The sequence below is a fragment of the Carcharhinus amblyrhynchos genome, chromosome 6 (assembly GCF_965287045.1).
Source record: "Carcharhinus amblyrhynchos chromosome 6, sCarAmb.v2.hapA, whole genome shotgun sequence".
Lineage (NCBI taxonomy): Eukaryota > Metazoa > Chordata > Chondrichthyes > Carcharhiniformes > Carcharhinidae > Carcharhinus > Carcharhinus amblyrhynchos.
In genome coordinates, this window is record NC_137329.1 from 718,600 (window position 1) to 732,566 (window position 13,967).

General features: G+C 45.8%; 1 protein-coding gene across 2 annotated transcripts in view; it reads right to left on the reverse strand.

Annotated features, from left to right (window-relative positions):
* The window catches only part of abtb2b (ankyrin repeat and BTB (POZ) domain containing 2b), a 275,156-nt gene that overhangs the window by 21,334 nt on the left and 239,855 nt on the right, over positions 1 to 13,967 (reverse strand). For both annotated transcript variants that reach the window (XM_080189840.1, XM_080189841.1), the window contains exons 12-14: positions 7,428 to 7,606; positions 7,063 to 7,168; positions 1,729 to 1,831 (exon numbers count right to left, since the gene is read on the reverse strand). In XM_080189840.1, the coding sequence (XP_080045966.1) occupies positions 1,729 to 1,831; positions 7,063 to 7,168; positions 7,428 to 7,606 (388 nt within the window). The remainder of the gene's footprint in view (positions 1 to 1,728; positions 1,832 to 7,062; positions 7,169 to 7,427; positions 7,607 to 13,967) is intronic.

A 13,967-nucleotide genomic window follows, 5' to 3' on the forward strand; every position in this document is an offset into this window, starting at 1 on the left:
GTGGGAGTTTCTGACCTGAATGATAACAACTTACTTAACTTTTCAATATCTCTTAGTAAACTGTTTTATCCCTCTCACAACTTGCCATTCCATCTATTTTTGTGACAGTACATTCGCTTCCTTCCTCCAAGTCATGAATATATATTGTAAACAGTTGCAGTCCCAGATTCCTGTGGAACCCCATTGGTTACAGGTCACTACCCTGAAAAAGAAGCCCTTACCCCAATCTTCACATTGGCCAGTTCTCTATCCATGCCAATATACTTCTTCCAACACCACTGGCCCTTATGCCTACACATATGTGAGGTATCTTGTCAAACACCTTCTGGAAGAACAAATACAACACATCTACTGGTTCCCCTCTCTCCAGTCTGGTTGAAGCTTCCTTGAAAAACTACTAGTCCAACACAATTTCTCTTTCGTAAAGCCATGCTGTCTCTGCTTGACTAGATTATAATTTTCCAAATGTTCTGCTGTTAATTCCTTAATAATTGATTCCAACATTTTTGCAGTGAGAGATGTTGGGCCAATCGGCTGATAAGTTACCTGCTTTCTACCTACCTTTGATTTTGAATAGGGGTGTCACATTGGGAGACAGGCTTTGGGGGATCAGGAATTGCACACCCCAAATTTCTCCAGTTTAGTTAACAAGATTCAGACAATAATACCTCACAGTGTGTGTGTTAGTTAGAGATTACAGTACACATTGCTGCATTCACTGGATTTGAGCATCTACAAATGACCATGAAACTATTGTCGATTGTTGGGAAAACCCATCTGGTTCCCTTTAGGGAAGGAAATCTGCCATCCTTACCCTGTCTGACCTACATGTGACTCCAGAGCCACAGCAATGTGATTGACTCCGTGAACTGCCCTCTGGAATGGGAAACCACTCAAGAGTAATTAGGGATGGGTAATAAACACTGGCCAGCCAACAATGCAAATGTCCCAGGAATGAATTTAATAAACTATTTGACATTGAGCTTTGTGAATCTGTAAGATTACATTGCCGATGTCTGGACAGCAGTTTTGCATCGTCAGGTATTTGAGCAGAAAAAGTTCAGGCTGTTGGACCATAACAAGTTAATCCACAAGGTCGATCTTTAGAGGGGCAGGAAGTCATCGACTTCAGGCCTACATGATGCATGAACAGCATTCTTAAGAGCTTCTGATGGTATATTCAGGACAGTTCAGCTTAAACTGACTTTTAATAACCCATTTGCTACGCCATGCACCTGGGCGCCGGGTGCCTTCGTCAGTACACTGGATGGTACACAAGCTCACCGCATGCCAGTTTTACATCAACAGATCTATTTTTAATGAATAATAAAAGGGTTTACTTTTCAACTGAGTTTATGATAAACGGCACAGCTGAAAATGATAGTAACTTACACCCAGAGTCATCTCAAATTGGTAATTATCCAGAGGATACAATCTGGAAATGACAAATCACAGTCAAGAGTGTTGGGGGTTTTGTGGTGATGGATAAACAGCACAGGGGAATTGTTCAATAACTATCACATCCAATTGCATTACAGAGTGAGACACCAAGTGGAGACCAGTTTCCCTCAGGAACAGGGGTAATAATAACCACGGGAAAGTCTTCATTAGCAAACATTTTCTCGAGTTGCTGATGGTGATTGTCACTGCTGAGATTTATCAGCTGCTTTACGTCAGCAAATATCTAAATGGACATTAATTAAAAACAATGATTTGTGATGGTTTTACCTGTTTGAGGCAGTAATGAGCAGAACTCTATGTGCGTAAAAAGGTTTGCCTTCCACTAAGAATGTCAAGTCCGACATTTCCTTATTATTCAGGAAGTGAGGATCTGAAAAGACAAAAATAATTTATGTTCAAATTGCCTTCAGTGAAAATGAAAAGCGTTTCCTCCAGATTCTGGTGCTGCCGATACGAGCGGATCGGGGAAGAGGACGGAGGGAGAACAGATTGAATAGAGAAACACAGGAGTAGGCCATACAGCCCATCAAGGCTGCTCTGTCATTCGTTCTGAATATGAAGTTCTGTCAGTTGATAACCTTATGATTTTTGGGGAACATTCCTTAAGGGAGCAAAGGGAAAGATACTCAGTACTCAGATGCCAGTTGGTTCCCACAGCATTCAGCTCTGCATTTATAGGTTTTACTCAGGTATTGCTTCAAAAAGAGACATATCAAAGCTTTCCACCTTGGTTACTGACTGGTTAAAAACTATTTTTTCTTCTCTTTCTTTCTCTTGGCATTGCAGTTGTTGTTATTCGCTACAATAGTGTTTCTGTGTAATTTCTGTGGTTTATAGTTTGAAAAGGTTAAATTCAGCAGCAACGAGGAGCAGGAAAGAAAGGCCGCAGAAAACTGGATATAATCTGAAACAAAACATCTTTCAAAAGTTTAATTTAAAGGGGTAAGACATGACAGAAGAGCTCCAAGCTGTGGTTTGCTCCTCTTGCTCCATGTGGGAGGCTGGGGACAGTTCCAATCCCCTGGATCAGCATGTGTGCAGGAAGTGTCTCCAGCTACAGCTCCTGGAAGCTCGAGTTTCAGAGCTGGAGCGACGGCTGGAGACACTGTGGAACATCCGCAAATCAGAGAGTATCGTGGATAGCACGTATAGAGAGTGGTCAAACCACAGGCTCAGACTCCACAGGCAGGAAGGGAATGGGTGACCACCAGACAGAGCAAGAGAGATAGGCAGGTAGTGCAGGAATCTCCTGTGACCATTCCCCTGTAAAACAGATATACCGCTTTGGATACTGTTGGGGGGAATGACCTCTCCAGGGAAAGCAGCAGCAGCCAGACTCATTGCACCACGATTGGTTCTGCTGCAGAGGGGAGGGGTAAAAAGTGTACCAGTGTAATAGTTATAGGGGATTCAATTGTACGGGGAATAGACAGGCGTTTCTGTGGCTGCAAATGAGATTCCAGGATGGTATGTGACCTCCTGAGGGGGGAGGGCGAACAGCCTGTGGTCATGGTACACGTTGGTACAAACAACATAAATAAAAAAGGGATAAGGTCCTAAAAGCAGAATTCAGGGAGCTAGGAAGAAAGTTAAGAAATCGGACCTCAAAGGTAGTGAACTCAGGATTATTACCAGTGCCTTGTGCTGGTCAGAGTAGAAATGACAGGATATATCGGATGAACATGTGGCTGAAGAGATGGTGTCAGGGGGAGGGTTTCAGATTCCTGGGGCATTGGGACCGGTTCTGGGGGAGGTGGGACCTGTACAAATTGGACAGGTTACACCTGGGCATGACTGGGACTGATGTCCGAGGGGGAGTGTTTGCTACAGCAGCTGGGGAGGGTTTAAACTAATATGCCGGGGGATGGGAGCCTATATAAAGGAGTCCGAGAAGGAGAGAGCAAGGACAAAAACAAAAGGTAAAAAAGGGAATCAGAAACGTGAAAGACAGAGAAACCAAGAACAAAGTTCAAACAGGCCTACAGAGAAAAATATTGGGAGCAAGACAAATAATGTTAAAAAGACAAGTTTAAAGGCTCTGCGTCTTAATGTGCGGAGTATTTGCAATAAAGTGGATGAACTAATTAACATAAGAACATAAGAAATAGGGGCAGGAGTAGGCCATCTAGCCCTTTGAGCCTGCCCCGCCATTCAATAAGATCATGGCTGATCTGTCACTGCTCAGTTCCACTTTCCCGCTTTCTCCCCATAACCCTTAATCCCCTCTCTTATCAAAAACCCATCAACCCGCGTCTTAAAAAATATTTAGCGAGGCAGCCTCCACCACTTCAACGGGCAGAGAATTCCAGAGATTCACCACCCTTTGAGTGAAGAAATTACGCAGATAGGGATCTAGAAGACTATACGGCTTGTAGGAAGGAACTTAAGAAGGAAATTAGGAGAGCCAGAAGGGGTCATGAGAAGGCCTTGGCAGGTAAGATTACGGAAAACCCGAAGGCGTTCTACAAATATGTGGACAGTAAAAGGATGAGATGCGAAGGAATAGGACCTATAAAATGTGACGGTGGGGAGTTTGTATAGAACCGGCAGAAATAGCAGAGATGCTCAATGAATACTTTACTTCGGTATTCACGGTGGAAAAAGGTCTTGGTGGTTCTGGTGCAGGCTTGCGGCGGACCGAAAAGCTTGAGTGTGTGGACATTAAGAAAGAGGATGTGTTGGAGCTTTTGAATAGCATCAAGATAGACAAGTCGCCAAGACCGGATGGGATGTACCCCGGGTTACTGTGGGAGGCAAGGGAAGAGATTGCAGAGCCTCTGGCGATGATCTTTGCGTCATCGATGGAGACGGGAGAGGTTCCGGAGGATTGCGGATGTGGTTCCTAGATTCAAGAAAGGGAATAGGGATAGCCCAGGAAATTATCCACTGGTGAGTCTAACCTCAGTGGTTGGTAAGTTGATGGAAAAGATCCTGAGGGACAGGATTTCTGAACATTTAGAGAAGTATAATATAATCAATAGTAGTCAGCACGGCTTTGTTAAAGGTGGATCGTGTCTTAAGAGCCTGGTTGAGTTTTTTGAAAAAGTGACTGAACACATTGACAAAGAGTGGTGGATGTGGTTTATCTGGACTTCAGCAAGGCGTTCGATAAAGGTCCCCCGTGCAAGGCTTATTGAAAAAGTGAGGGGGCATGGGATCCAAGGGGATGTTGCATTGTGGATCCAGAACTGGCTTGCCTGCAGAAGGCAGAGAGTGGTTGTAGATGGGTCTTTTTCTGCATGGAGGTCGGTCACCAGTGGAGTGCCCCAGGGATCTGTTCTGGGACCCTTGCTGTTCCCAGCAAGACTGGTCGGAGAAGTGGCAGATGGATTTCAACCCGGATAAATGTGTAGCGGTACATTTTGGCAGGGCCAATGGGATGAATGAATATAATATTATGGGTAAGACTCTTAGCAGTGTGGAAGATCAGAAGGATCTTGGGGCCCAGGTATGGTTGAAATGGCAGAGGTGCTTAATGAATATTTTTCCTCAGTATTCACGGTGGAAAATGATCTGGGAGGTTGTACTGCAGGTTTGCGGCAGACTGAAAAGATTGAGTATGTGGATGTTAAGAAAGAGGATGTGTTGGAACTTTTAAATTGCATCAAGATAGATAAGTCGCCAGGACCGGATGGGATGTAGCCCAGGTCACTATGGGAGGTGAGGGAAGAGAATGCAGAGCTCCTGGCGATGATCTTTGTGATGTCGATGGAGACAGGAGAGGTTCCGGAGGATTGCGGATGTGGTTCCTATTTTCAAGAAAGGGAACAGGGATAGCCCGGGAAATTACCGACCAGTGAGTCTGACCTCAGTGGTTGGTAAGTTGATGGAGGGGATTCTGAAGGACAGGATTTATGAGCATTTAGAGAAGTTTAGAATGATCAAATCATTAATTGAGGGATTGAGTTTAGGAGTCGGGAGGTAATGCTGCAACTTTATAAGATCCTTGTCAGACCCCACTTGGAGTACTGTGCGCAGTTCTGGTCGCCTCACTACAGGAAGGATGTGGAAGCTATTGAGAGGCTGCAGAGGAGATTTACAAGGATGTTGCCTGGATTGGGAGGCATGCCTTATGAAGATAGGTTGAGGGAGCTGGGACTCTTCTCCCTGGAGAGACGAAGGTTGAGAGGCGACCTGATAGAGGTTTATAAAATGTTGAGAGGTATAGATAGGGTGGATTCTCAGAGGCTATTTCCCAGGGCTGAAATGATCACTACGAGAGGACACAGGTTTAAGGTGCTGGGGAGCAGGTACAGAGGAGATGTCAGGGGTAAGATTTTCATTCAGAGGGTGGTAGGTGAGTGGAATCGGCTGCTGTCAGTAGTGGTAGAGGTGAACTTGTTGGGGTCTTTTAAGAGACTTCTGGATGAGTACATGGGATTTAATGGGATTGAGAGTTATAGATAGGCCTGGTAGGTATGGATATGATCGGCGCAACTTGTGGGCCGAAGGTCCTAAATATAAGAACATAAGAAATAGGAGCAGGAGTTGGCCATCTAGCCCTTCGAGCCTGCTCCGCTATTCATTTTGATCATCAAATTCATAAGAACATAAGAAACAGGAGCAGGAGTAGGCCATCCAGCCCTTTGAGCCTGCCCCGCCATTCAATAAGATCATGGCTGATCTGTCGCTGCTCAGTTCCACTTTCCCGCTTTCTCCCCATAACCCTTAATCCCCTCTCTTATCAAAAACCCATCAACCCGCGTCTTAAAAATACTTAGCGAGGCAGCCTCCACCACTTCAACGGGCAGAGAATTCCAGAGATTCACCACTCTGAGTGAAGAAGTTCCTCCTCAACTCCGTTCTAAACCGCCCCCCTTTTATCTTGAGGCTGTGCCCCCTAGTCCTACTGTCTTTTTTGAGCGGGAAGAGTCTCTCCACCTCTATCCTATCCATCCCATTCATCATCTTAAGTCTCAATGAGATCTCCCCTCATTCTTCTAAACTCTAACGAGTACAAGCCCAGTTTATTCAGCCTTTCCTCATAGCTCAACCCCCTCAACTCCGGTATCAGCCTAGTAAACCTCCTCTGCACTCCCTCCAAGGCCAAAATATCTTTGCGCAGTTAATATCATCAGTTAATAAATTCCACTGCTTCAGGTTTCTGCAGTGAAAGGGAATTTCTCTGATAACGTACAGCCCTGATGTTATTTACAGAAACAATGATCGTTCTCAGTTGCTGAAGCTATTGTGGAACTGAGACATCCTGACCACTGAGTTTTTAAATTCTTTCCTGGAATGTGAATATCATTGGCTGGACCAGCACTTGTTGCCCTTCTCTAACAGCTCTTGAGAAGGTGGTTGTAATCCGTATGGTGTAGGTACATCTACAGTGCTGTTAGGGATGGGGTTTCAGTTTGACCCAGTGAAGGAATGGTGATATATTTCCCAGTCAGGATGGCGAGTGACTAACGGTTCCTGCTGAGTGGACAGATGGGAAGCAGCCAATCGTTTGTACATTTCTCATTGCCCACAACGTGGCATTAATTTCAATGTTTACACATGAAGAACAGACATTCGGAGAAGGCACCGGAGAGGCACTGAGGGTTATAAAAGTGGGGGTGGAGAGAATAAAACCTTTCATTCAGCACCCAGACTCACCTAATCGAGGAGGTAGCATTCTCTTTAACTCTGGGATAGCTGGAATAGGAGCATTGCCATAGCAATGTACAAAGGTGGAAGCTAGTTGCTGATTGAGGGTATCATTCTGTAGAAAGACAGAACCGACAAGATGTAAATCAATACATTCAGGATACATCACAAACCAAATCAAACAGGAAACCAGATCCTAAAATACATCAATTATTAAAATAAATACCAACTTCCTTTCAACTGAATGTTGTTACCTGTATTTTAATGCAGCTGGAGTTAATTATTCTCAGGAAGAAGGGTAGGTTATATCCATCCTAACTCCCTGGGCAGTTATATCACACGGCAATATCATAAAAACACTGAACGCACTCTACCTTGCTAACTCTAAGAATCTCAAACATCAGTGGCAGCCCCTCATGGATCAGTTCCTCATTATAATCCTCCTCTTTGATTGCAGTGAATTCCTGTAACAGGTAATGCATCACAGGATAACTGCCCTGATGGGATGCTGTCCTCAGAGACTCAATCCACACGTGTACTTTCCAGGGGACACCTGCAGGGTTGAACAGAATGAGAAGGAATTGATACAGTGTTGATTCTTTGGTGAGTCCCTGCTGCTGTTTCACCTTTCACTGGTTAGTTTGACAATCCCCCAGATCCAAATACATAATGTAACAGCGACATGGCAGCTTTAAAACAGTGAGAGGCAGAAAAGCATATTTTACTGAAAAGATTCATTCATAAGAACATAAGAAATAGGAGCAGGAGTAGGCCATCTAGCCCTTCGAGCCTGCCCCGCCATTCAATAAGATCATGGCTGATCTGAAGTGGCTCAGTTCCACTTTCCCGCTTTCTCCCCATAACCCTTAATTCCCTTGTCTACCAAAAACCTATCTACCTGCGTCTTAAATATATTTAGCGAGGCAGCCTCCACCACTTCAACGGGCAGAGAATTCCAGAGATTCACCACCCTTTGAGTGAAGAAGTTCCTCCTCAACTCCGTTCTAAACCACCCCCCCTTTATCTTGAGGCTGCGCCCTCTAGTCCTGCCGTCCTTTCTGAGCGGGAAGAATCTCTCCACCTCTACCCTATCCATCCCCTTCATTATCTTATACGTCTCTATGAGATCCCCCTCATCCTTCTAAACTCCAACGAGTACAGACCCAGTCTATTCAGTCTCTCTTCATAGTCCAACCCCCTCATCTCCGGTATCAGCCTAGTGAACGTCCTCTGCACTCCCTCCAAGGCCAAAATATCCTTGCGCAAGTGTGGCGACCAAAACTGCACACAGTACTCCAGCTGCGGCCTCACCAGTGCCCTGTACAGTTGCAGCAAGACCTCCCTGCTTTTATATTCTATCTCCCTTGCTATAAAGGCCAGCATCCCATTCGCCTTCTTGATCACCTGCTGCACCTGCAGACTGGGTTTTTGCAACTCATGCACAAGGACCCCCAGGTCCCTCTGCACCGTAGCATGCTGCAGCTTTTCACCCTTTAAATAGTAATCCCTCCTACTATTATTCCTGCCAAAGTGGATAACCTCACACTTGCTAACATTGCACTCCATCTGCCAGGTCCTCGCCCACTCGCTTAGCCTATCCAGATCCCTCTGCAGACTTTCTACACCCTCCGCACAATTTGCTTTTCCACTCATCTTTTGTGTCATCAGCAAATTTCATCACCCTACACTCAGCCCCCTCCTCCAGATCATCTATATAAATGGTAAATAGCTGAGGCCCCAGCACCGATCCCTGGGGCACTCCACTAGTCACCAACCGCCAATCAGAATAGCATCCATTGATACCAACTCTCTGCCTCCTATTAGACAACCAATCCTCTATCCATGCTAACACCTTACCCCCAACTCCATGCCCCCTAACCTTCTGAAGCAACCTTTTGTGAGGCACCTTATCAAACGCCTTTTGAAAAATCGAGAAACACCACATCCACCGGTTCCCCTCTGTCTACCGCACTAGTCACATCCTCATAGAAATCCAATAAATTCGTCAAACACGACTTCCCCTTAACGAATCCCTGTTGTGTCTGCTCTATCAAACCATTCCTTTCCAGGTGCCTCACTATTTCTTCTTTGATGACGGATTCAAGCATTTTTCCAATTATAGACGTTCAACTAACCGGCCTATAATTCCCTGCCTTTTGCCTGCTACCCTTTTTTAAACAGCGGCGTAACATTAGCCGTTTTCCAATCTTCTGGCACTTCCCCGGAATCCAGCGAATTTTGATAAATAATTACTAAGGCATCCGCTATCACCTCTGCCACTTCCTTCAGAACCCTGGGATGCATTCCATCTGGTCCTGGGGACTTGTACACCATCAGTCCCATTAGTCTATCAAGCACTACCTCTCTAGTGACAGTAATCGCATTCAGGCCCTCAGCTCCCACCATCCTTCAATCTTTAACATCCGGCAAACAGTTCACATCCTCCTCCGTGAAGACCGAGGCAAAAAACTTATTTAAGGCCTCTGTCATTTCCTCATCTCCCACCGCAAAATCCCCCCTCTCATCCTCTAAGGGTCCAACATTCACTCTAGCCAGCCTCCTCTTCTTTATATATTTGTATAAACTCTTACCTTTTTTATATTTAGTGCTAGTTTAGCTTCATAGTCTATCCTTCCTTCATCAACTTCTTAGTCATTCTTTGTTGATTTTTAAACCTTTCCCAATCTTCTAATCACCCACTACTTTTAGCCACTCTGAACGCATCAGCTTTTAATTTAATACTCTCCTTTATTTCCTTCGATAATCACGGCTGGTTATCCCTTCTCCTACATTCCTTCTTTACCATTGGAATATATTTCTGCTGAGCACCGAAAAAGATAAACAAAGAACAAAGAACAAAAACAGCCCGGGAAACAGGCCCTTCGGCCCAACGAGCCCACGCCGCCATCCTATCACTGCCAGTCCCCCCCTCCACCCATGACCCTCATCCAATGTTTTATGGCCATCCACATTGAGGGAAACTAATTTAGGGACAATGTATTACTGCCAATTGGCCTAATAGCACATCTTTGGGGTGTGGGAGGAAACCGGAGCACCCGGAGAAAACCCACGCAAGCACGGGGAGAATGTGCAAACTCCCACAGACACCGGCCCAAATCCATGTGTCTGCACAGCAATCAGTGATAGTCACTGAGCTGTCGTCTTGCCCAGTATCTGGTCCAGTTTAAGCACACACTAACGACGTGAAGCACTAGGCCAATCTCGAACAACCAAGAGCAGCCCAAGTACGACACATCGCGTGTATGCCCCTCGTTGGACACGAGGTGGACCGACTTAAAACCTGTGAATGAAAAAGAGAAAAAAAAACATTATTATTGTACCATATCCATGTACCTTACCAGGGACTCCCAATGCTAATGACCCTTATTTAAAACAATCTCCTATATCCACCCATCCCCAACCCACTCATGTGCCTGTCTAAGTTACTCTTAAACAACTCTAGCGTGTTTGCCTCCACCACCTTACTTGGCAGAGCATTCCATACCCCCACTACCCTCTGTGTGAAAAACCTGCCTCTTATATCTGTGTTATACCTCTCCCCCCTCACCTTAAGCCCATGGCCCCTTGTCCTGTGTGTTTCTATCATAGGAAATAGCTTACCTCTGTTTACTCTATCTATACCCTTCATGATCTTAGAACATAGAACGTAGAACATAGAACATTACAGCGCAGAACAGGCCCTTCCGCCCACGATGTTGCGCCGACCAGTTAAAAAAAACAATGACCCTCTAACCTAAACCAATCCCTTTTTGTCCATAAACCTATCCACGGATCTCTTAAATGCCCCCAAACTAGGCGCATTTACAACCGCAGCTGGCAGGGCATTCCAATCCCTCACCATCCTCTGGGTAAAGAACCTACCCCTGACATCCGTCCTATAACTACCCCCCCTTAATTTAAAGCCATGCCCCCTCGTGCTAGCTTTCTCCATCCGAGGAAAAAGGCTATCACTGTCCACCCTATCTAAACCTCTAATCATCTTATATGTTTCAATAAGGTCCCCTCGCAGCCGCCTTCTTTCCAGCAAAAACAACCCCAAATCCCTCAGTCTCTCCTCATAGGACCTCCCCTCCATACCAGGCAACATCCTGGTAAACCTCCTCTGCACCCTCTCCAAAGCCTCCACATCCTTCCTGTAATGTGGGGACCAGAACTGCACACAGTACTCCAAGTGCGGCCGCACCAGAGTTGTGTACAGTTGCAACATGACGCTGCGACTCCTAAATTCAATCCCCCTACCAATAAACGCCAAGACACCGTATGCCTTCTTAACAACCTTATCTACTTGATTCCCAACTTTCAGGGATCTATGTACACATACACCTAGATCCCTCTGTTCATCCACACTATTCAAAGTCCTCCCGTTAGCCCTATACTCAACACATCTGTTATTCCTACCAAAGTGAATTACCTCACACTTCTCCGCATTAAACTCCATCCGCCACCTCTCGGCCCAGCTCTGCAACCTGTCTAAGTCTCCCTGCAAACTATGACACCCTTCCGCACTATCTACAACACCTCCGACTTTGGTGTCATCAGCAAATTTACTAATCCACCCAACTATACCCTCATCCAGATCATTAATAAAAATTACAAACAGCAGTGGCCCCAAAACAGATCCCTGAGGCACACCACTCGTAACCGAACTCCATGACGAATATTTACCATCAACCACCACCCTCTGTCTCCTATCTGCTAGCCAATTCCTGATCCAATTTCCTAGATCACCCCCAATCCCATACATCTGCATTTTCTGCAGAAGCCTACCATGGTGAACCTTATCAAACGCCTTACTAAAATCCATATATACCACGTCAACTGCCTTACCCCCATCCACCTCTTTGGTCACTTTCTCAAAAAACTCAATAAGGTTAGTAAGGCACGACCTACCCGCTACAAAACCATGCTATCTCCAATCAATTCATTACTCTCCAAATAACTATAAATCCTATCCCTAATAATTTTTTCTAAAACCTTGCCCACAACAGAAGTGAGACTCACCGGTCTATAATTCCCGGGGAAGTCTCTGTTCCCCTTCTTAAACAATGGGACAACATTCGCTAACCTCCAATCTTCCGGTACTATACCAGAGGCCAACGATGACCTGAAGATCAGAGCCAGAGGCTCTGCAATCACTTCTCTTGCCTCCCAGAGAATCCTAGGGTAAACCCCATCCGGACCAGGGGACTTATCTATTTTCAAACCCTCAAGAATATCCAGCACATCCTCCTTATCAACTGTAATACTGTCTATTCTACTCCCCTGCAACCCTGTGTCCTCCTCAGCTATATTCTTGTCCCCTGCGTGAACACCGAAGAGAAATATTGGTTCAATGCCTCTCCAATCTCTTCCGGTTCCACACATAACTTCCCTCTGCTGTCTATAACTGGCCCTAATCTTGCCATATAATCTTATATACCTCTATTAGATCCCCCCTCAGTCGCCGTCTTTCAAGGTAAAAGAGCCCCAATTTATTCGATCTTTCCTCATACCCCAGTCCCTCCATACCAGGCAACATCCTGGTAAACCTCCTCTGCACTCTCTCCAGAGTGGCTGTCAAATAGGAGGCAGAGAGTGGGGGTCAATGGGTGCTATTCGGATTGGTGGTTGGTGACTAGTGGAGTGCCCCAGGGATCGGTGCTGGGGCCTCAGCTATTTACCATTTATATAGATGATCTGGAGGAGGGAACTGAGTGTAGGGTGTCGAAATTTGCCAATGACACCACGATTGGTGGAACGGCAAATTGCGCGGACGGTGTGGAGAGTCTGCAGAAGGATCTAGATAGTCTGGGCGAATGGGCCAGGAAATGGCAAATGGAATTTAATGTTGGCAAGTGTGAAGTTGTCCACTTTGGTAGGAATAATGGTAGGAAGGACTATTACTTACACGGCGAAAAACTGCAGCATACGACGGTGCAGAGGGACCTCGGGGTCCTTGTGCATGAGTCACAAAAACCCAGCCTGCAGGTGCAGCAGGTCGTCAGGAAGGCGAATGGAATGCTGGCCTTCATAGCGAGGGGGATTGAATATAAAAGTAGGGAGGTCTTGCTGCAACTGTACAGGGCACTGGTGAGGCCACAGCTGGAGTACTGTGTGCAGTTTTGGTCGCCGCACTTGTGCGAGGATATTTTGGACTTGGAGGGAGTGCAGAGGAGGTTTACTAGCCTGATACCGGAGTTGAGAGGGTTGAACTATGAGGAGAGGCTGAATAAACTAGGCTTGTACTCGTTAGAGTTTAGAAGAATGAGGGGAGATCTCATTGAGACATATAAGATGATGAATGGGATGGATAGGATAGAGGTGGAGAGGCTCTTCCCGCTCAGAAAGGACAGTAGGACTAGAGGGCACAGCCTCAAGGTAAAGGGGGGGGGGCAGTTCAGAACGGAGTTGAGGAGGAACTTCTTCACTCAAAGGGTGGTGAATCTCTGGAATTCTCTGCCCATTGAAGTGGTGGAGGCTGCCTCGCTAAATATATTTAAGACACAGGTAAATAGGTTTTTGGTAGACAAGGGAATTAAGGGTTATGGGGAGAAAGCGGGAAAGTGGAACTGAGCCACTTCAGATCAGCCATGATCTTATTGAATGGCGGGGCAGGCTCAAAGGGCTAGATGGCCTACTTCTGCTCCTATTTCTTATGTTCTTATGTTCTTATGTCCTTCCGGTAGTAAGGCGACCAGAACTGGACGCAGTACTCTAAATGCGGCCTAACCAACGTTCTATACAACTGCAACATTAGACTCCAGCTGTTATATTCTATACCCCTTCCTATAAAGGCTAACATACCATAGGCTTTCTTCACCACACTCTCCACTTGCGCTGCCACCTTCAAAGACTTGTGCACTTGCACCCCCAGGTCTCGCTGCGATTCTATACTCCTTATGGGCTTACCCTTT